General features: G+C 55.6%; 1 protein-coding gene across 1 annotated transcript; it reads right to left on the bottom strand.

The window, feature by feature from the left end:
* Positions 1-19,980, bottom strand: TFAP2E (transcription factor AP-2 epsilon; the record flags this gene model as incomplete). Its single annotated transcript, XM_082071424.1, has 8 exons — positions 1-745; positions 1,372-1,513; positions 4,010-4,128; positions 4,354-4,582; positions 6,709-6,927; positions 19,016-19,067; positions 19,390-19,836; positions 19,954-19,980. 8 exons carry the CDS (start codon positions 19,978-19,980, stop codon positions 457-459), a joined length of 1,524 nt encoding a protein of 507 aa, XP_081927550.1. The 3' UTR covers positions 1-456.
* Positions 19,981-23,468: the final 3,488 nt, after the last annotated feature.

The raw sequence follows: 23,468 nt of genomic DNA, 5'->3' as shown, positions 1-23,468 counted from the left end.
TGTGGGGTTATAGGGAGGTTTTTCTGTGTGTTTGCCTGTCAAAATCAGCTGATAAATCCAGGTACAGCTGGCGACCCGACTCCCTGCCCTCTGCTGCTCCAGCCTCTGCTTCTTGCATTGATGAGGCTTTTGCTCTTTCTCCTCCAGCTTTTCAGTTGGAACAAATTCCTGGAGCACGTGAGGATTTCACTATGGGTTTTAAAACAGAACAAAACAAAATTGCACATGACTTGGCTTCCTGCATCCACGATTTAAAAACAAAAAAAAAGGTAAAAGCCATCACCTTGGCTTATTCTCTCAATCTTACTGTGTCCATTAGAGTTGTTTTCTTCTTAAATTCCTTAAATCTTCCTCTTTTCTTTTTTTTGTCTTTATTTGCTTTATGAGTTTCATCCCAAGTTCCAATGTAGCAGTTCAGAAAACAGTGCCCTGGGTCATCTTTCCCCCTCCAGCGCGTTATTTCCGATGCTTCGCTTCTTTTTCTGACGCTTTGGAGTCTCCGGCCGCGTGCCCATTCCCTGTGCTGTTCAGGAACATTTTATCCAGCCCCTTGAGGGACTCCACCAGGTAGTTCTGGAAGGCGGTGAGGGCAGCACAGATGGCCGGGCCCCCGAAACCGTGGGTGATCAAGCTGAAATGAGTCAAACAGCTCTGGACACCGGGCTCGAGGATGAGCGAGGGGCGGCTGTTCCCCAATGGTGAGCGATCCTGGGCTATCAAGTCTGCAAACTCTTTACAAATTTGCCTGAAAGAGAGAGGGTTGGGTTACTATAGATGCTGTTGGAAAGCTGCAGGGATGTGGGTTCTATGATTCTATGAGTTCTATGATGCTATAGGTGTATTTGGGGTTTCTTTTCCTGCTCCCTGCCCCAGCAGCTGCATCTCTGCTGGGAGTTTTGGGCTCCAGCCTGGGGAAGCCCTTGGTCTCTGCTCCCAAGGAACAAGCGCCAGGACAAGAGGAAACAGCCTCAAGTTGCCCAGGGGAGGTTGAGGTTGGATCTGGGGAACAATTTCTTCCCCAAAGGGCTGTGGGGTATTGGAACAGGCTGCCCAGGGCAGTGCTGGAGTCACCAGCCCTGGAGGCTTGGACAGACAGAGATGAGGTTCTCAGGGTCACGGGGCAATGCCAGGGGTGGGTTAATGGTTGGACTCCATGATCTTGAGAGTCTCTTCCAACCAAAGTGATTCTATGATTCTCTGACGCAGCCCTTCACTCCACGCCAGCTATTCCCCTTGCTGCACATCTTTCAGACCTGTGTGCAGTGCATGAGGTCATCTCCTTCCTGCAGGAGAACAAGCTTTGGGGGTAACGCTGCCCTTCTGGGCTGTGGGGACCGAAGGCAGCGGTGGCCCGGTGCCATCTGTACTCACTTGGTAGCCAGCAGCATGTTTTTCCTGGTGTGGAGCTCCGTGGGGTCGGAGTGCTGTCGGCACAGGTATTCCGCCGCTGCCTTGGCTGGGAATTCTGTTTCACACACGTACCCAAAATCCCGAGCCAGATGAACGGCTTCACCTGTGAGCAGGAACATTAAAAACCCATGTGAAAGGGGAGCACGTTCTGTAGCAACTTCAGCCATTTTGCTGATGTGGGTTATTCCTGCAGGGACTGGAACACTTTCCTTTCTTGTTTGTCACTCAAAAGCTCTCTGGGTGTCTGAGGTGTTTCTCACTTTGCTGCATCCTCCTCTCCCTACTTCTTCCACAATCTCCTGCTTCACCTCCCCAAATTGAGCAGAGATTTAAACAGGGGCTGAAGGGTGAAAAAGCCACTTTAGCCCGGTGGCTGCTGGACAAACTGGGGATGTGAGAACGGGGCAGAAGGAAGGGGTTTCCATCCTCCCGCAGCAAGTGGGGCCTCAGGCTGCATGCGGAGGCAGAACATCCATCACCCTGTGGACATGACCCCCATGGACAGGATTGATCCATCTCCAGGCGTCCCCATGGAAATAATCAGAACTGATGGCGATTGATCATGCCCAACACCCGAAATCCTGGTTGGGCAGGCAGGGCTAATTTGCCTCGCCCCCCTGCTGCTTGTATGTATTAGACCATCCATCCTAACAGCATTAACCCAGATCCCATCACAGCTCCCCAGCGCCCCGAGCTCAGTCTGCGAAGCCACGTTACGGGGAAAGTGTCTGTGCCGCCCATCTAACGATGATAATTTCCACTTCATCCCCTCCTCCAAAAAAGGAGCAAATAAGGTAAACCTGGAGAATTTGAACTGCGGTTGTTTGGTGTTAAAAAACAATCGGGAAGTAGTAGCTGCTGAAAAACAGTTCTTGTGACAATGCAAAAGGACTTTGTGACCTGAGGGTGAGAGCCGAGGCTGGAGCCAGGATTTATCCCGTCCCTGAGCGAGTGAGAGTGGCTGCGCAGCTGAACACGTGAGCAGCAGTTTGATGCTGCCTTAGAGGGGTTTCAGCACAGGGAACGTAGTGGTTCAGAGCCCAGGGAAGCAGAGTGAGGGGCCACAGAAGCCTGTCCGAGTGCACAACCTCCTTCTGAGAGCTCCGGGATGGTTCTGAGGCTGAGCTACAGCCCCACAGCTCCCCTGCGACCACATGGGAACTGATCCCACGGAGCAGGTGCCCAAGAGAGGGTCAGCACTGGGTATACACAGCCAGAGGAACCTGCATTTCTACCTGCAGCCCCTGCAGTGCTCCCCAGCGCCCGTCCTCTGCATCCAGAGAAACAGCTGTGGGGCAGGGGAAGAAAAACTATATCATTAGCACTCAAACCCCAGTGTGTTGGGATTTTTTAAAATCAACAGACATTGGGAAGGTGGAGGGAAGAAAACAAATGAAGCCAAGACAGCAAATGTCCCAGAAAGAAGGTGCCTGGGGCTCAGGAGGACGCACCGGTCCCTGCGTGCTGAGCAATGACAACGCCACAGCACCTTCCTCAGGGTGAAACGTCTCCCAGTACCACAACAGCCATGTGCAGGAGGAAATTACATCCATCAAGCACACATGACACCACTCTTTTATTTGTTGTGAACTGGTAAGCAGTAACCAAAACATCAGCAGCCACCTGAAATCAAAATGGACATTTCTTCCTTCCTTTCTTCCATTCTTTTCTTTCTTTTGATGGAAATCAGCCTTTCATTCAGCACGAACCAACTGCCCTCGGTAACAACCTCCGCCTAATGAAGCGGGTCATTTAATTTGCTGGCAACAATGGAGATGATTTTCTATTCAGAACCTGCAGGCAGCTGCCTCCAACACGCTGGGCGCAAACACAATGGATTCCGCAGCTCGAAGGGAGCCGGCGCTGTCATCACATTTGTCTGCATCCTGTGGCCCTTTCTCCCGAGATGCGGTGGCGACATCACCGTTTGCATTGTGCAAAAAGTAGGAGGGGAGCAAAGAAACAGGCGGCCTTAAGCAGAGGGACCTCGCAGCACGTTCTCCATCGCCAGCCCTGAGGACGGCTGCTGTGAACTTGACCTTCACCTCCAAGTCCTCAGAGCTGTGCGGCATCTCTGCGAGGTCTCACTCGTCCCCTGCTGTCCGGCAGGACTCAGATACAGGGCATCTCCTTACGAGAGACAAGACCTGGAGCCGAACATGGCGATGGAGCCTCGAGAGAGGGGTGACACTGTCGGCAGCGCTGGGTTTGTGTCCTGAATGGGCGCACGGTGCTGCCGAACAGCGGCTAAATTCTGGGCAGCTTTATTCAAGCTTTCTTGTGTGTGTTTGGTTTCTGTGAGCCTGACTGAGCGCTACCAGAACTAGTTTACAGAAGTGACTGAACGCTCGGATCCAGCCCAAGGGAAGCTCAATGCCCCGTCCAGCCTGGGGACGGCTTTTCCCCATGGGCTGTGACTGGTCCAACAGAAATGTCTGAGTTTTGGAAGACAGATGTGCTTGAATCAGCATGGAGGCTGACACAGGGATATTTCCAGTCTCAATCGGTGGTGACCGCTGCATATTTTAAGTGTTCTCGTTTGTGGAAAGCTGCAAACGAAGGGCGGTGAAGTTTTGGCGCTCCCGTCCTCTGCTCTTACCTTCCACGAGGGACGTCAGCAGGGTGACGTTGGCAGCTTTGCGCCTTCCCGCAGGCAGGTTTAGCCCGATTTTCTCTAGCCTTTCCCTTAAACACCGCCCCCCGTTTTTGGATTTTGCTCTGAAAACAGAAAACAAGGAGTCATGTTAGAATAACTATTGTTAATCCCAGTTTCAACTATTAGGTTTGAAAGAAAAGAAAAAGCAATAAAAGTGCTATTTCCCCGATATGTCACACACCGGAATTTCTCATCCCTGTTAATCTGAGAGGTAAGAGCTGGTGCTGAACGCAATTATTGTTTCGGCCTTACCCCCTGCTCTTCAGCAGGAGCGAGGAGCAGCTCACCTGCGCAGAACTCCGCCGAGGAGAGAGGCGTTGAGACACTCGGGGGGCGAGAGCCTCCGCTGCACCTCCCCGACCGTCACCTTGTACTTGGAGGTGGAGCTGAGGAGCGAGAGGCGGCCGGGCACGGAGCAGAAGACCTCGTTGGGATTCGTCACCCCTCCGATCAGGCCGTCCTTGTTCATGGCCAGGCTGGGGATGCTGGTGCCGTTGGCCTTCGAGGGGATGGGCACTGGGGGACAAGGAGGGGAGAGAGGAGACGGTGGCTGAGATCACTCAGGTAGCTTCATGTTTTCCTCGATACAAGAAGAGAGGTGGGGTGGTGAAACTGAATTAAATAAAGGGGAAAAAAAGGAGGAAGCCTGGCCGCTGCTCTCACCTGCTTTCCCACGCCGCCCAGCTCTACCATAATTAAGCCCCAGGTTTTGGGCTGGTCTCCTGGACGGGCTGTCCACAGCATCGCTACCTGGACCTGTGACTGGTGTCCCCTCCCTGTCCCCTCTGGGCACTCGGAGACGTGGGGTGGCCGGGCGAAGCGCTGGCTCATGGCGCTGGTGACATCCTGCGACCAGGGCTGAGCCGTGACCCCCCTAAACCCCGGGAGATGCCGGAGTGGCCGAGAGCCAGCGGGTGCTCACGGGAACCCATGGACAGAGTTTCTTTGACTTTGGGATTAGCCCCACGAGCTGCAGCCCTAAACCTCCATCATCCCTGGCTTAAAGGAGCTTGAGGAGATCAAACCCAATTAATCCAGCACCGGTTTCCTTTTAATTTGTGGGCAAAAGTCAATTAACGCGAGAAGTTGGAGAGGCAATGTGGACTGCAGCATCGCACCTGGGTGAAGCGGGCATGGTTTTCCCATACGTCATTCCAGTATCAACGTTCTTAGATGCAATAAAGTTTTATAGTTTAAAACTGTGGCTGAAAGCTGTGCTAAATCTCTTTGGCTTTTATGTTCTGAAATTAATAACCAATTTAGCTCTGGAAAAAGAATAGGTTTTGAAAGAATCCAAAGAGGACGGCAAAGCCATCTCTCCAGATCATTTCAGCCCTGGCATCTTTGTGGTTCCTCGGCAATGACTGTTCCACATGCACATTCAGATGGTTCCTGCAAGCAACACAGCAACAAATACCAGCACAAGATGCAGGTTTTATAAAGGAAACACACATGCCCAAAATGAAACCGAAAACCGGAAAATTAACTGGGGAGGGTATGTAGACCGGACCTGTTAGGGGTGCTTACAACCAACATATTGTAAATACGGCTCAACAGCTTGTTAGTGTGGCAATAAAATGTGCCACATGGTATATAAAAATGACTAATGTTTTCAGACTAAAAGATGAATGGGAAGGAACTGCGGTACGTTGGAATCAGCCGCGGCGGTGCCGGCGTTTGCCACCACGGTGCCTGGCTGAGGGACAAATACGGGGACATCACTGTGAGCCATCGGAATCCAGAGCTATTTCCAGGAAGCAGCAGCTTCAAAGCTTTCTTCCACAGCCCCAGAACAGGTTAGATCTGTCTCTAGGGGACACCCTCACAATAAAATCTCAGGGTGTGTTTTACAAACACCCCCGCGCTGCCGCCAAGGCGCATGTCACGTCAGGGCCGGGTCCCCAGCGAGGGGGGCTCAGCTGCAGCGAGGGCACCCCAAAGCAGCCCCCCCGGGGAGCTGGTGTTGCCCGTGGTGTCAAACGCTTTTTCTCCCTGCGAAGAGCTCGTGTAACGCACACACTCGCGTGTTTGTGCATGCTGGAGATCATGCGTGCGCTTGAGCCGCATGCGTGGCTGGGGAGCGGCACACGGGGGGACCGAGCAGCCATGCAGGAGCGAGGGGGTCGTGCCTCACCACGCATCCGGGGAACGAGGGGACAAACCTACAGAAAACCAGGCTGTGGGAAGGCAGGGATGGATGCCGATGCACAGCACCAAGACACCACAACACCTTGTAAACGCATTTTTAGCGATGATCCTGCTCTCAGAAACAAATCCCCTCGAGAGCTGTGACCCAGACCCGCCGCTGCGATGCCCAGAGCAGCCGGGTCAGCCCTGCTGCGTGCTGCAGGCAAACCATGCAGGCACCGCTCGCGGAACAGAAACATTGACCCCGGCACATTCGGCACGTGCAGGCGTGGGACAGGGCCACCCGTGTCCCAGCGAGCTGGCACCCTCAGCCGCGGGGCACACGGGGAGCGAAGGGAGGACCAGGGTGGGTGGCGGGCCCAGCATCGCGGGGGTTAGCGGTCTCCTGGGTGCTGTGACAGCGCTTCAGTCACTAGACAGCGTTGCCCCAACACAGCAAGAATAAACACAGCCACGTTCACCATTAATTATTAATTATTGTTATTTGGCCTCACCTGCTGCTGTTTGCCTGGTCTGATCTGCAGCTTGTTTGCCCATAAACATGCTGCAGGAGGGAGACAAGCTACCATTAAAGCCTGACAGCTTTGTTTCCTTGGCTTTTGGGGAACCAAAATTGTCTCTCGTCATCTGAGTAAACCAAAAGTCCCCCTCGATCTTCAGTTGCTGCTTTCCTGTTCCCGCAAGCAGCAGGTGATCGGAGCACCTGAGCCAGCCTGCAGACGAGAAGGAAGCATCAGAGCGGGACGCGGCCGCGGCCCCAACCCCGGCGCACGGACACAGCGACCCCGGCACCCGCCGCCGCCGCGGCGCCCGCCGAACCGAGATGGGGACGCAACCGGCTGCTCCGCATGGCATCGTGTCAGGGTTCGTCCCAGCTACGGGGCAGAGAAATCAACCGCTGGGACAAGGGCTCATGGCGGGGGTTCTGGGTGCCGAGGCGAGCGGGAGGCACTTGGTGCCATTGTGCCCGAGCGGGGCAGCCACCGGACAAGACATGGAGCTGAGCCCCACACGGTGCTTTGTAGCTGGGAATAGAAGTGTCACATCGCTGTCACACAGGCTGCCGAGGAAAGGGTCGGGTGCTGGTGCCCAAACGGCCACAGTGTCCAGGTGCTCAGCCCCCTCCTGATGAGCAGAACAGGGCTCAGCTGGGGCCACCCCCCCAGGGAGCTATAAAGGGCAGGGCAGAGGCTGTATTTCTTTCTGCAGGGCTCTGGTTGGGTTGGTTCAGTCAAAAGAAGGGCAGGAAGGGGACATCAGGTTTTTGGTGACTGCTCAGAATCCTCATGATGAGTATAAGGTGCTTTTTCTCTTCTTGTGCCCATCTTTGCCGTGGGCACAGTCCTGGCGGGGTGAGTCACCGGAGAGGCTGTAGATGTGGCTACGTGGGGGAAAGTTACAAAAAAATACTTAGTCTGCTCCCTGAAATGCTTTGGTCACTGGGGCTTGGCTGCTCTACTGTGTCCCCCCGAAGCCTGTTTGTTCTTCCCTTTAACTGAGAGCTTTTTCCCCCCCCATGGGAAGAGTGCTTCGTTCGTTCATCCTGCTGCCTTGACCGGTGTTGCTGGTACTCAGCTCTCACGCAGAGGTGCGCTCGGCTGCGGGTTTCACCAACTAAAGCCCCAGTGAAGCGTTTTGCCCTGACAAGCCCCTGGTGCTGGGGATGCTGGAGGCGGGTGAGCACTGCAGGGCTGCACAGCAAGAGGGCTGGAGGGGTCTGTTCTCAAAGGGGAACTTGATTTCAAAATAAGGTTGTGCTGACAGACCTCAGGGAGCTTCACGGGTTGCCGATCCCCAGTGCAGGTACAGGACCCCATCCCAGTGCCTGTGTGAGCTGGATCGTTATTGCAGCTGGGGAAAACTGAGGCACAGAACAAGTTAAATGATTTACCAAACATCAGGCATATGGGCACAATCTGATTGCATGCAATTCTGGTCTGTGGGAATGCTTTTATAAGCAATCCAGGCTCTACAGCACTTCCTAACACTTGGGCAATAGCTATCAAAACCCCATTAAGTATGGCCTCTGCTTTTCTAACTCCAAAGTGCCTTTTTAATGCTGTGAAATGCTTGTCGCTGCATCATCTTGTCTCCTGATGCTCTTGTATTTGAAGATAGCCGCTGAGAATGGCAACGTGTTGATAATAAGTGTACGACGTCTTGCTGAATGTGGGAAGAAAACAATCCTCATTTCTTCTGTATTACATCCCAAGAAGCGTTTCCATGAGGCTCAGCATCTCCCTGCCGCCTTTAACACTGCAAGGCAGGTACCACTCACAATACATTATAAAGTCTGTAGGTGGTAAATGTAGCCAGAAGGAGCTGGTCCAGCACTGGACATGGGACAGGATGATGCTCCCTGGAGAGGCAGATGGGGTGGAAAGGCAGTTCTGTGAGCACCAGCTCCTGGTATCTCCAACAACGCTGCAGGTGGGGTGGGATGCTATGGCCTTGCTGCTGTCAGGAGGTGGGAGGAAGGAGCTCGGTGCCTTCGAAGTGTCCCAGCATAAAGCATGAAGTTTCTGACACTTCTGTTCTGGTTTCCAGAGGTGAGTCCCTTTTTAAATTCCAGGTACAAAGAAGAAGGAGCAAGAGAAACACGTTCTCCAGAGGAATTTCAGCACAGACTGACCCACAGCCCTGCACCTCTGTTGCCTCCTCATCCCTCTCCAGCGCAGTCTGGGTTGATGATGCTCCAGCCCTGAGCTCCTCCTCTCCGTCCTTGTTTGTGTTCACAGACATTTGTGTCTGAAACTACCACTCCAATTCCTGAAAATGGTCACTTTTACATATAAATATCCAGTGCAGAAAGCACATCCACAGCCTGGCTTCTGCATGTGGGCAGGGCTGGGAGCTGGGGCATCGTGGTGCTCAGGGGCTGGCTGAGGACCATCAGCTTTGGGTTTTTTTTAAAAAAGAAAAATAGATTTTGCCTGCAAAAAGAAAGTATTGACTCATTTCCATATGAGAAATGTGTTACCTGCTTGCAAAATCATTTGTAAGCAGGAAAATGTGTGGGACTTGGAAACTGAGTTGCTTATCGTGGTGTTACTTGTCCAGTTGCATTTCCAGCTGGAGCTCGGGGTTCTGCAAGAGGAAAAACAAGTCCAGAGGGAACATGCAAATCGCTGCCTGTCTTACAGGTCTGTTTTCTTCTCTCCTTAGATACATTACAGGTAAATCCTCTTCCTCAGCAGTGCTGGATCCCTGGATATTGGAGCTTTTGTTGCAGCATCTCTTTCAGAAGGGGGAGTGTGCTACGGCTTGGATCGCATTTTAAAGAGGTATCAGTTAATCCTTTTAGGAGACCACCTGGGACAAAGCGATCTCTCATTTTTGGGCACAGTGCTGTCCCCAGCCACCCCAAAAGCATCTGAGCCCCCCAGTCCCTTCCCGGGTCGTGCACCGCTCAGCTCGGCCGCATTGAGCAGCCCAAAAATGTGCTGCGGGTGGTGCTGCCCTGCAAAGGGGACGCCTGCACAGTGCCAGCACGTTTCAGACATTCCTCGCTGCAGCTGCTGAGGTTTCGCTTCCACAGTGTTGCAGGTCTGGTGATGACAGCCCTGAGCCCCCCAGATTTTGTCCCCTGTGCGGATTGGGGTCCTGCAGCTCCGTCCCGCTCTGGCTGATGGGTGCTTGTGCACGGCCCCTGATGAAAGGCGCTCTGGAAAGGCGAGGGATTCCTGCTCCTTCAGGAAGAGCTTTCAGTGCACTCATCTAACCTTCGTTTGAATGTCTCCGATGTAAATTATGAGATGGAGATACATATATCAAGAAGTATCTGCATGTGGGTGTGAGCCAGAGGCAGCTGCTCCTGCCATGGCTTTAAAAGCCTTTTTCCAGCGAGGAGATGCTGCAGAGTTGAGCTGCTTCAATTTCCTGGTGCTTCAGCAGAGAGGTATTTATTGATGGTCCAGGGAAGGAGGTCAGTGCCATCAGCTGTATTTCAAACCCCAAGTCTGTAATTATCCTTTCTTCCCAGAGGGGATTATACAGGTATTTTCTTTATCTCGAATGCACAACCTGAAGCAGGTCCCCATGTCAAAGAGCCTCGCTAGGAAACCCCGTAATCGGCTTGGAGGCCTTTTCAAATGGAAGGATGGAAAGAATCTTGGGGTTTTTTATCTCTGTGCTTTCCAGATCACTGAGTCCCGATAGGGAAATGGATCTGGGACCCTTGGAAGAAGAGAGGACAGAGATACAACTCAGCAGCCTCAAACCATTCCCATGAGAAAGCTGATCGGGAGAGGTCCCATGCCTATGCAAAGCTCCGTACTTAACATTTTGTTTCCAATGCAAATCAATACATTAGGTTGTGAACTAAATGCTAAGGTGCCATGTGATATTTAATGCATTTTTCTTTCTGTGCCTCTGTTTTACCCAGCAAAGCTCCTGCAATGTGTCTCTGCGGGTCTCTGCTCCTGGGGGGCTTTGGGATGATCAATGGGGCAGGAGGGTTCAGCCCCCCCAGACCAGCAGGTACAACACCTGTTACAGATGTTACCTGCCTAGTGCACGGTGTCTTGGTGGTAATAAACACCCAATAAAACAACAAAATTTACTCAGACCTCTGCAAAAGCACCCTGTGCTCCTTCAGGACTGGGAAGGGGATTAGTAAGCAGTTTGCAATTAATAATTTCAGCTAATGCATTTTGCTGCTTTACCATATAGGAATGAGTTGGCCTCAAATGTACTGCTCGCTCAGCATATTCTGTGAATTTTTTGGTAACTGCTCACAAATAACAATGTATTGTGAGTTCCCACACATTTCCCTGCTGTACTTCATTTTACAGATTGGGCCGTGCTGCCTGGGGAGCCCGGGACATAACAGCCTGAACCTCAGGAACGCCTGTTACCTTCACGACTTCATTTGAAAAATCAGTTTAGTGCAGTAATTGATTATTCCACTCCCTCTGATTTGTTGTTGTTAATATACAGCTAAGCCCCTTCTCATCTACATTAGAAAAAGCTGGTTTAAAGTCATTTAAATTATTAACTGCTCCGGAGGGACGCGAGTCGCTCCGTCTCCGCTTGTACAGCGCACAGAACGCGCAGGGGTCGGGGAGGCGCGAAACCGAAACAGGGGGCTGGAGAGCCCCAGGATTGAAGCCAGAGGAGCTGGAACCCTGTGCTGCTTTGTGCTGACACCGAGGAAAGTTTCTGATCTTATGTCACCCCCAGCTCAGCCGCGCGGCAGCGAAAGCTCCCGGACTCGCGCACCCTCCCCGGCTCTGCCCTGTGGCTTTAACCATCACAGGTTTATTCATTTAGCAGCGCAAACTCCCATTACATTTTGGCAAACAGTCCACGGGATCTTTATGTGTTTAAACAGTATAATCCATTTTACAGTAACATGCTTGAGAGGTTTTCCCTGTATTCCCTATAGAAGCGCCTGAATTTGTGTGGCTTGGATCTACATAATCTAAAAAGGGAGAACAAAGGCGCAGTGTCTTTTGCGAACGGCGGTGGATTCTATGTAAGCCATCGTAGTGTTGCTATCAATTCGCTAAAATGTATTTAGATTATTGAAGGGCAAAAGACCCTTCAGCAAAGATTAGAGAGGAATAATAATAGAAGAATACTTTTCGTATAGAACTTGCTGCCAACCCTCAGAGCACGCGGGAGGGTTTCAATCTGAGCCTCGGAGCGCAGCAGCGTGAATGTGCTGCTTCACCTGCGGTTCTGGAGCTGCCGGATCGCTCTGGGGACAGGCACCGCTGTCACAGCCAGGATGCTGTTACTTTTCCTGGTTTGGAACACGCTCTGGGTTTTTAACGTCTGTGTGTTGGCAGGATGTCCAGCAAAGCAGATGTTGGGTCAGTGCTGTGCCCTGGCCAGGACACACGTCCCATCCCAAGCTGTGGGGGGATGCACCAGGAAACCCTGTGCAGCAATGGGGACCCACCGCGGTGTAGGGAGGAACCTTGGGAAAGAGCAACATCCACGTCTTCCTATGGGGAAACCAACTCTGACCAGCCGCAGAAACAGCATCAGGAGAGCCCAGCCAGCTGTGCAGGAGGGGACACATCTGCACACAGGTAACCGCAGCGCAGCTCTTGCTGTGTGTACAAACCCTCTGGTGACGTTTCTTTAATGTCTTCCCCCATCTCTTGCTAACTTGGATCTTGTGCTTTAAGCAAGCCTGGCTGCCCCACTTTGCCCAGCACACGGGGCCACCACAAGGCTCCCAGGGTGCCCTGGGGATGCACCATCCCCATGAAGCCACCTCCATGCTGGGGACACCACTTGCTCCCCGAGACCTGTCTGACCGGTCCTGAGGGAATACGGCCTGACCCCGTCCCTCGCTGCCTGGCGCCTCGGCACTCGGGTGACTGATGCCAGATAAATGCCTGAGATAGAGGGTGGGGAGACTCGGCCGGGCTGGAATCCCAAACACGCACCACAGACGCTGCAGAAGCTGCGATGGCTTTTTAGGCTGCAGGGGTGAAGCTGCGCGCAGGTCCCCTCGTCCCCCTCCAGAGCCCCTTGCTCCCGAGCCGCGGGCACACCGTGTTCTGGGATATTGGATTGCAAGGGGTAGTGTGGGCTCATTTCTAGCAATTCTTTCTTGCTTCGTTCTGCCTTTCCGTCAGGCCACAACCCTTAACCTCTCGCCAAACCAAAGGCGATACCCAGACACGGCAGAGCTGGATGTGGGACAGGGCAAGGAGATGAGAGCTGAGTGTGCAGCAGCTCCAAGCTCTATATCCACATTTGCTAATTAGTTCCTCCATTAAGAATTAAAATAAACAAACAAATGGAAGGACAGCGAGAATGAGTAATTCCCCAGGATGACACAGGAAAGGGTGGGTTGGTTTACTTGTTAGGGTGCTAGTCTAGGACTAGAGAACCCTGTTTAGGCTCTTCAAATAATTAGGACAAATTACAAACTTTTTGGGGTTGTTTGAGATCACATATTTTGGAATATTATGAAAGAGGGAGGAATGGTCTATGTCTGCCTCTGCTCCACTGCAGATTTGGTGTGTCCCTGGGCTGGGGGCACATGAGGGTCCCCATGGCTCTGCCTGTATCTGCGCTGCCATGGGTGGGTGCCCCATGGGGCCCTGGTGAGGCTCACACTTGCTGCAGGGCACTGCCTGCACACTGAATATCTCAGGGCCACCTCCTCTGCAGGGCTGATGTGGGGACAAACACCATGGGCTGCATGTCACCTGGCCAAGGCTGCTCCTACTGACCCCACTGTCAACCCACCGATGGACAACGCAGCCCCCATGGGAGCTGAGGCGGTGGCAAAAAGCAACCCGAGCTGGCTTTTCTGAGCCTACCCTTTAAGAACTGCTCTTCTAACAAAGAAAAAAATTCATTTAAAAACATCTAATTAAACAGTAAGTCATTACAAGGTACATGAAACTTGGAGATAACACATGCCTGGGAGGCACTGGGGAGGTTGAGACAAAGCCCAGCGCCTTCACCGGTACCCGCATGTGTTATCTCACATGAACACACACCTGGTTTTATCCCGGTGCAATTATAGGACATTAAAAATATAATTTTAATGGAGGAATGGTGATCTGGACGCAGTTCAGAGCAAAAACTTCCTTTTAAGTTTCACTGTTTGATTAGTAGGTGTTCCCGCCACGCACGCCTGTGTGCGGAGGGAGAAGCGCGGCGCTCGGAGGTGTGACTGTTGTGATGAGCGCTGGCTCTCGCGGTGTGTGCGAGGGCTTGTCTCAACTGTAAAGCCTGCGTGAGCAGCGCCGAGGCAGCAAAACCTCCAGTCAAGACCCGGCTTGCCCCATTTTGAGCCCCTTTTCCCAACTCAGGCAAACTACAGCAGCAGATGAAGCTGCGGAGCGCCGGGAGGGCTGTGCCAGAGCGCTCAGCACCCTGCGGCTCGCTGAGTCCAAGCACCGCCGCCCACGGCTGAGGACACTCTTATAAAAGACGTGTCTTTGCAGCCCCGGGTGTTTTACAGGATGACCTCATTTATTACCTTGCTCGTCACAGGAAATGATGTTTATCTAATCTACCATTCTTTCAGGAATTGTTTTTCCTGCCACATCTGGCTGCACGTGGCGGTTCTTCCAGCTCGATTCCTCTCTGCACTGAAACACAGGAGAGGTGGCACCGCTGCCACCGTGCCAGCGCCCCATCCCAACAGCGGCCCCACACGCAAGCCCCGCGGGGAGATTTTGGAGCTCATGTGCAGTGGCGAGTGGATCTAAGGATCTTGGTCTTACTCTCCCTCCTCTGCTGCATTCTTTAGTAGTGACAACTACTTCTTGCAATATTTCTGGATGTGGGCTCGGAGCACTCTGAGGCACAGATCTCTGTCCATCTGTCCAACACTCAGCCAAACAGGTCCACATTCCTGAGCACAAACACTAGCGCTGCTGCTCCGGAGCAGCTGAAAAGCCTCGGATGGAAATTTAAACGAGTCACAAACACGAAGGAAAGCACAGTGGCCAAATCCTGCTGCCTCAATGAGAAGCTCCGTCCCTTCCAGCCACGCAGCACCTGGGCACCATGCACCCCTGGGTGCTAGTGTGAGTCCCCATGGGCTGCGCCCTGCTCCGGCTCTACTCCAGGTTGTAAAACGCTTGCCCGCAAGCGGGATGTGCAGGCCCTGCAGCTCTTCCCACTGCTCGCAGGGCCCCTGGTCTGCTCCTGAACCCCGCTGAGCCCCCAGGCTCCTTCCAGGTGCCAGCGAGAGAGATTTGTATTTCTCTTTATAATAAAAAGGCTCCATCAGAAGCTTTCAGCTGATCCTTAAAGGATGTCAAAGCAATAAACCCCCTTCTTATTTTATAACCAAGCTGCAGGGTTTTTTGCTACCAAATGCAATGGCATAATGCTGGATTTCATAAACAGAAAACCAGGCTCTCCCCGCTCAGGGGAGGGAAGGATCTGCAGCAGGAGCAGCGGCTGTTTGGGCACCGATGGGTCTCCAACCCTTTTTCTGGGGGTTTTCAGGTCAGGGTGGGAGTAGCTGTCCCAGGCATCAGGGGAAGAGAGCAGAAAACGCCTGTAGCTGCCGTAGCCTGAAGCAGACAGACCCATGGACTAAACTTTTTCAGAGTGAATTTTACTGTTTTCGAGTCAAATGTATCCCTGGCGTTATATAAACGTTTGGGAGAAAAAACCAAAACAACAACAGAAGAAAAAAAACCCAAAACAAACAAATACAACAACAATAAAAATGAGACAGAAAATAATTTCCGAAATACTTTTGAAAAGGAGGAAAAACAAACAAACGTTTGCGCAAAAAAAATATTCACGAAAGCTCTTCTACCCCGGTCAGGATTTTATCCATTTAATTCTCAAACTAAATCTATCCCGTTTGTCACGGCAGCGCGGGGGAGCTCAGCCTCCGTTTTTTTTAGCGCTGTTCACAGCTCTCTGTGCTCGAAATCAAATCGCGGCTCTACGTCCGGCACACGCAGCATCCCCGCAGCCGAACCGGCATCCCGCATCCCCGCAGCCCAACCGGCAACTCCCGTCCCCGCTTCCCCCGGGACCGGCGCATCCCCGGGGCTGCTCCCGGCGTTTCCAGCCCGTGGGCTGCCCACGGGAATAACGAACCGGAGCCAGGCCAGAGAGCGATGGTGGAAATTGAGTTTTGAACGTGGGTTTTCGGCCCGGATCTGCCTCCCGGCGCTGCCCCCGCCGACGGGACGCGGCGATGCGGGACCCGCGCAGCCACCGCTGGGGCCGCGGGACGGGGACCCCGGGGCCGCCCCCCAAGCCCTTGCTGAGCCGATGTCACCCCCTATCCTCTCCCTCCGCCGCTTGCTAAATTCGAGGCCACCTGCAGCAAAAAGGGCCGGAGCGCTGTGGGCTCGGGAAAACACACCCGGGGTGTATCAGGGCGCTGCACCCTCGGGTCTCCCCAAAAATCGCCTGTAATGACATGAACTGCTAAAACCGTTGAAGTTTATTAAAGAAGGAAACGGGGGGGAAAGAGCAAACATGCAGCCAGGGACAAGTGGTTTGATTCGAATGACACAGGAGTTAAAAGGTGGCTTAAAGGGTTTTGGGGCAGGTGATTAATATTTTGTTGAACCAGGACAACCGTATCTCGGCAGCTAATTAAGGAGAGATTTATCTGTTTTCACATGCACAGATTTATATCAGGTTTTTGTCCGACGGCCATGCCGTCAGGAATTCAAGGATTAACCATTCCCGGTGCGGTATTTGAGATATCGGAACGATTTATGACGAAACGGTGCTTTTCAACGTTTACCCTCACTCCCCACGGAGAGCAGGGCAGCGATAAAGCCGCTGTCCGTCCGCACACCTCCTCGCCTTCTCTGCCCGCCTGGAAACCGCTCGGGATTTGTCTTTGATATGTTTGTTTTATTTTTCCAAGGGTGTTTTCCTCTCGCCCCCGTTGTGGATTCGGGAGTCAGCTCCAAGCAGACAGAGCCAGCGAAGGAGAAACGACCCCGTATTATATATTAAAAAATAATAATAATAAAACAAACAAACAAACAAAAACAGACTGCAAAGTAATTAATTTGGCCGGTTCGAGCGGAGGGCAGCGGCGTTTGCCGCTATCGCCCGGCAGCTCCTGCGGGGAGCAAACCGACCGTCGATTTCGGGGACCCGCGCAGCATCACCCGCGGTCCCGGTCCCCGACTTCAGCTTCCCTAATTCCCCAGCTTTCTTTTGAGCTCCAATTATCCGGTTTGGGGCATCTCTTCCAGGGCCGCCGGCAGAGAAAGGGAAGCGCGGCCATCGAAATACGGGCGAACGGGGACCAGTCCAGGGCCCCGGGCACGGTGCAGGATGCGGCCCCGGGCGGTCCCCGGTGCTGCCGCCGCACGGAGCGGGGCCGGGGGGTCTCGAACTCCGGCTCCGCTACAAGAACAGCCCCGGCGCCCCCGTCCCGGCCGTGCTGCGGTTCCTGGGATCGCTGCTCTGGGGGCCGCGCCGCCCCACAAAAAAAAACCCCACACGCTTTGCTTTGGATTTATCGATTTCTCAGGCTGCTCCAGCAAACTCGGGGCTTTGAGCTCCGAGTAGAGACGGGGACACCCCGGCAGAGCATCACCCCCAAAAGCTGCCGTCGGAATCCGATTATTCTCCTAAATATAGTTTGCCTCTTTATTCCAAACACAGCAGGGGGGGAAACAAGGGAACCGGAGCGGGAAGAGCAAGTGTCCGTAGTCGCAGGAGCTGCAAATGTCCTGCACCCACAAACCCTGCTTTTCAGCCAGGGTTATTTTCCTTTTATTTCGAAAGAGAGACTAGAGAAACTGTAGGCACAAATCTGGCACTGAACAACAACGAGAGACGAAGATTTCTAAGTAATGGCGCCTTTCGAAAAGGAGGGAAAAGCCCTCCAAACCACTATAACTTCAACCGAACTTCCAGACAAATATTCTCATTGCAGAGTATTTTCTGAAGATACCTTGAGTGCTGCCGACACACAAAACAGCGAAGGCACGGCCGGACCAGAGCGCACACGCACCACACAGCTTGTTGCAACCATTTCCCATGCAAGGATATTTAATGAAATGCCTCTCATGTGTTCTAATTAAAGCTAAAATAATTACGGTCATTAATGCTCCACAGAAATGCCGCGTGTAATGAAGTTGCGTTCTTAGAATAACAATTTTCATGGCAAAGGGGCTGTAACGCACCGTGAACGCTGCTCCTTCCGTGTAACAACCTCCATCGCCCATGTCGGCGGGGAAGACCTGCACGATTGGGATATTTTTCCCGGGTTCTCGGGGGATGCTGGGCTCCGTACCACGGAGCAGCCGTTAAACACGTCCTCTCCATCTCCAGCTTTTTGTAAAAAATCGCCGAGAGAAGCCAAGAGCAGCGCTTGAATATTTCATACGAGTTATCGCTCCGAGCAGCCGCATAAATCGCTCACGTCCCCCCTGCTCCCAGAAATGCCCCGCTGAAGTTTTATTAGAAAAATATTTTACGGAGTTGAGCTGTTCTAACCACGGGGCTTTGTTTGGGAGCAGAGGGGTGTTTAGCAGGTCGGAGATGATCGGCACTAAATTAGGAGAGGCGGCGGGAGACATCGGGGGCCGTGCGGTGCCCCTGCCCGCTGCCCGGCTGCCCCGCTCCGGCCACGGAGGGAGCGGCTGGTGTCGCCGCCGGTCCCCGGGACAAAGCCCCGTTTTTGGAGCCGCAGACGGGGAGTCCCCGCAGGCCCGGGTTGCTGCCGAGGCGGGGAGCGAGGATGGAGGAGGCCACCCGGGGGTCTACGGGATGCTCCCCGGTCCAGAGGGACGGGCAGCACCGGTTCCTACGGCCGCGCCACCTCTTCGCTCCCGTTAAACTCGTCCTTCCCCACGGTAGAGCCCCACCGAACGAGCCCGCTCTGCCGTGGCTCAGCGCTTTCCCCGCCCGAGGCGGTGCGGAGCGGTGCGTGGCTGGGGCTGACTCCCCCGCCGCCAGGCGCAGGGCTCCCGTCCGGGGCGCCGGGACCGGGAGCGCCCGGAGGCGTCGCTCAGCCCCGCCGGGGTATCCCCGGGCTTCCTACGCAAACCGTCCGGGGCTGCCGGCGGGGCTGCCCCCGGGAGCCCCGATAGCCGGGCCCGTCCCTGCGGGCCCCTTGGTCCCCGGTAACGGGAAGACGCCACGGCCTCGGTACTGCCCGAAGGAGCCCAGCGAGCCGGGGACGGAGGGACGCGCTGGCCCGCCGGGACCCGCCGCTTTCGTTGCAGTCTCGCCGGGGACCGCAACGAGCGCTTCCCGACGCGGGGGGAGCGGCCCCGTGGGACGGTTGTCGCGGGGGGAACCCGACGCAGGGGAGCCCCGAGGGCAGGAGCGGAAGCCGGCCCGATGTCGCGTCCCGCGGTGCCGCCGCACTCTTACCTTTCTTGATCACGGACTGATCGAGCAGGTTCATCCCGCCGTCGTCCACGGCCTGAAAGCACCGAAGCAAGAGCCGTCAGCCGGCGGCTCCCGGTGCGGATGGGCACCGACCGCTCGGAGCGGGGGGACAGCGTGGCCAGGGCCCGGTTCACCGGCTGTCCCCAGCCAGGAGGGATCGTTCGGTCACGGATGAGCCCCGTTGACGGGGCTCCCGCCCCGGAGGTCCTCCTTGCCCGGGGGTACGGACACCGCGGGGTCCGACCTGTCCCGGCTGGGACCCCCCGCAGGCGCACAGGCGGCGGCGGGATCGGTCCTCGCTGTGTCGCGCCCGCCCCGCCGGTCACCCTCCCTGGCCTCCCTCCGTCCCCCGGTACCTGGATGTCCTCGATGCCGTGGTGGCCGAGGCCGTGGAGGCCCAGCGGGCCGTCGGCGAGGCCGTGTCCGCCATCGGGCAGCCCGTGGAGCAGGCGGGGCACGGTGGGATACTCGCGGCGGGGGTCGAGCCCCAGGGCGCGGTGCGTCTGCGAGAGCAGCCCCGTGTCGTCTTGTCGGCCGCGCTGCGGGGGCCAGGCGGGCTGCTGGTGCTGGTGCAGCGGGCTGAGCGCTGCGTACGGATCCCCCAGATGCGGGTAACCGGGCTCCTGGCCCTGCGGGTAGGGCAGCGGCGGCTGCGGGTACGGCGGTGGGAAGTAGGGCGGCTGGAAGTCGGCGGCGGGCGTGTGGCAGAGCGGCGGCGCCGAGCCGTAGGGCGTCTGGTTGAGCGCGGGCAGCTGCGGCAGGCGGGCCCCGGCCGGTGCCCCGGGCAGCCCCTCGGCGCGGTCCTGCGGCAGTGGTGACAGCGGCGGTGAGGAGGGTGCGGAACCCCGACATCCTGACCCCCCGTCCCCGACCCTCCATCCCGTCCCGTCCCGCCCCGCCGCGCCCTGTCCCGCACTCACCATGCCCGGGTAGCTGTGCACTAGCATCTGTGCGGGCCCGCGGCGAGCCCCGGGCGGGCCGGGCCCCGGGGGTACCCCCGTCTCCGCCCCTCTATCCCGCCGGAGCGGCGTCTCCCATCGCCCGCCCGCTCCTCTGCGCCGGCCCCGACTCCATGCACGCCAGTTATAGCGTCGGGGGCGCGCCTGCCGCCCCGGGAGCGCGCGTCAGAGCGCGGGGCCGGAGACGCGCCGCCCGCTCCCGCGGGGCCCCGACGGCTCCCGACAGCTCCCAGCGGCTCCCGACGGCGGGCGCAGCGGGAGGCGGCCGGGCGCGGGGCAAGAGGCGCCCGCCACCCCGGGAGCGCTCCCCGCTCCGTCGGGCGGCCCCGTTCCCGCTGCTCCCGTGTCGCACGGTGCCGCACGCTCCCCCGGTGCCACCCTCTCCTCCCCTCGCCCCGGACGGCTCCGCCTGAGAGCCCTATCGGGGAGCGCCCCGGGCCGGACCGGGGGCCGAGCCGCGAGGGTCGGAAGGGCCCGGGGGTTCGGGCCGGCTTCGGGACCGCGGTGATGCTCTACGGTTTGACTTTATTAGCCCGAGCAGGCAGCTGGTGCCCTGGCCGTGAGCTCAGCGCGGGCACGGCTGCAGCTGCAACCGCCGCCCGACGGCGGCCGGAGCGGGGCCCGGGGCCGGTCCTGCCGGGAGAGCCTGAGGCTCCCGACGGGGAGCGCGAAGCCACAGGCCCTGCCTGGGGAGATAGAAAAGTGTCTGGGGGTGCTCCAGGCCTGGTTCTAGGCCCGAGGGGACGGGCGGGAGGGCGGGCGCCGGGTAAGAGTGAGCGAGGGAAAACGGGGGAGCAACGACAGGCAGCGTGCCTGCCTCCCCGCCCTCCTCTCCCTCCTCCATCCCTGCCTCCTTCTCTCCATCCCTCCCTCCTCTCCATCCCTCCCTCTGTTCGGGCCCTCCCTCCGGGGCAGGGTGAGGCGGGCCCGCAGCACCGGGTGACTGAACGCGGCACCGGGCACCGGCTACCGGCGGGGCGAGCACAGGGTGATCCCCATTGACCTCCCCACCGGTAACACCACACGCAGGCGGCTGTCCATGGCCCCACCGGTACGGTGATGCACCTGCACAGGGATGCGGGGGGATACAGGGGGATGCACAGCAGCCCTGGCCCACACACACCCCACTGCACTCCGACACCCACGGACTCACACACAGACTTGCACATGCTCCCCGCAGCCCACTGGCCCCATGCCCGTGCTCTGGGGTCACCATGTCCCCACGGGGTCCCCACGACCTCACCGTGCTGCCCATTGCTGTGTGGGACTTTCCATTGGGGGCAGAGTGTAATTTGTGTGTGAACAGAGAACAAACCCTTTACCCCCATCTGTAACACACCATGATGTGTGATAGACATTAACAAACACAATCCCACATTGCATTTAATTTAATTCCACTCTTCCTGCCCCGAGCTACAGCTCCCTTCATTTTCATTTTTCCTCTGAATTCCCACAACTCAGACCTCTTTGATTTCCAGGTTTAATTAACAATGCTCATTAAATGAATTTTTATTCATTTCTTTTAATATTATCCTGCCACCTGTCTTTAGGAGGCAAAGGCTGATCATTTATTCTAATTTATTTCTATTAAAGATGGCATTTAAGGGAGGGAGGAGGGATATGCAGAGGTGTAAAGGGCTGATCTATTCAAATCTCTTCATCCCTCCTCAAATGCTGTTCAAGGACGCTGCTCCTGAAAGTTCTGTATTTATTTTCCACCAGATCCGTTTCATTTGCTAGGAAAAATTGGATTGGACATGCTGTATTTTGTAGTTATGTTCCAGTTCATTCTTAACATCTCTTGCTCGTCTAGTCCGTATAATGCTGAGTCTTTATTCATTTGAAAGAGGTGAAACTGTGAAAAATCCAGGCAGGAAGGGCCATGAGCCGGCCTGCGTGTGGGACCACAGGGTGGGCAGGAGGATGCTCCCCGGCAGCAGCTCAGAGAGAAGCCGTGTTTCCACCCAAAAATCAGACAGAGCATGGGAAACCTGCAACACTGACACACAAAGGGAAGGAAAAACAAAAGGCAAAGCTGACGCTGAAGATGCCGGGCAAATTTGACTTGTGGCGATGTGGTGTGCAAAGGGTGTGGGGCAGTGACCTCTGCTTTCGGGGCTCAGCAGTCAAGATACCTGCCGAGCAGGGCAGCAGGGGCATGGAGGCAAAAGTATGTGAGCACAGGTCTCTGCCCCAGCCAGAGATGAACTGGTTCTTCCCCAGAAGCCCGGCTCCTATCGGGGGTTGCTCCTGTGGTTTCCCACATCTGGACTACGGGTGGGGAAGGAAGCTCCTTGTTGTGGGGCTGGAGGGCCGGGCAGGGCTTTGGGGAGACACTCAGGGACCCTGGCAGTGGGTGGGCAGGGAACAGGGCAGCCCCCTCGCACCCCCAGAGCCCCTGTGACATCCTGTGGCAAGAGGTTTGTGGGAGGGGGCTGCGCTTGGTTCTGCAACGCAGCAGCCTTATGAAATATTTAATTTTATTGGCAGTGCTTTTGGGGTGATACGAATAAACACTGTAAGATAATGTATGGCACCGTTGGGTTTGCAATGGCATTATGACATTTAAGCTGTCAAAGCAAAACAGAATGTGCATGCGCTCCTCTGGAGTCTTATCCATCTTGTCCAAGCCACAGTGAACAATCAACCCGGAGAGCTCACCCTGGTGTTGAAAATGCACCAGGATATAAAACACAATTTGTTCTGGGCCTTGCTGGCTGAAATCTTGCTCTGTGCCAGGATCTGGAAGTGCTGTGGCAGACAAGGGACATTAGGTGATGCCATCATCCACCTCCCTGGCACTAGGGGACTGATGCCCTCAGACGCCAGGGGCTGGTGGCAGAGCCTGTGGTTGGGCCCACAAAGCCAGGGGTGACTGAGGAGGGACCCTGCAGCCTTCGCAGCTTTGGCCAGGCTGCTGGGGCACCATCTCCGTTACACAAGGCCGTACCACCCAGAGGAGTGTGGTTTGTGTTATGCAAAGAAACAAGTGTACGATGAGCCATCAGGGTCTCTGGGAGGGTCCAGCTCTGGCATGGGTGGTCCTTCCCACACCTGATGGGACTTCCCATTGAACACCATGAGAATGAAGGACAGGTGCTCTTCCCCAGGCACCTGCTGGTGGTCAAAGCCCACTGGGATGTGGGGAAGGGTAAATTGGAGGATGTCCCCAGGCTCCTGGTTTGCTCCCAGAGACCCTGCCTGGGAATTAAAGGCCAGCAGCCCCCAGGCTCTTGGTCTAGGACTGCTCTGGGCTTGGGCAGGGTCTGGCAGACCAGGATCTCTGCTCAGGTGTTGTGGAAGCTCCTACCACTGCCCACAGGGATGAACAACAGTCGAGCCAGCACCGCAAACCACAGCGAGCCCCGCACAGCACTGGGGGGAGAGAGGTGAGTACCCTCCTGCTGATACAGGCCCGTATCGCTCATTAGCACTAATGATAGCCTTTCATTAATGGGAAACCCACACCCTCTGAC

Source organism: Streptopelia decaocto, assembly GCF_964273445.1.
Source record: "Streptopelia decaocto genome assembly, chromosome: 23".
NCBI lineage: Eukaryota > Metazoa > Chordata > Aves > Columbiformes > Columbidae > Streptopelia > Streptopelia decaocto.
The sequence above is the reverse complement of the archived record's forward strand: the minus strand, read 5'-3'. Positions and strand labels throughout refer to the sequence as shown.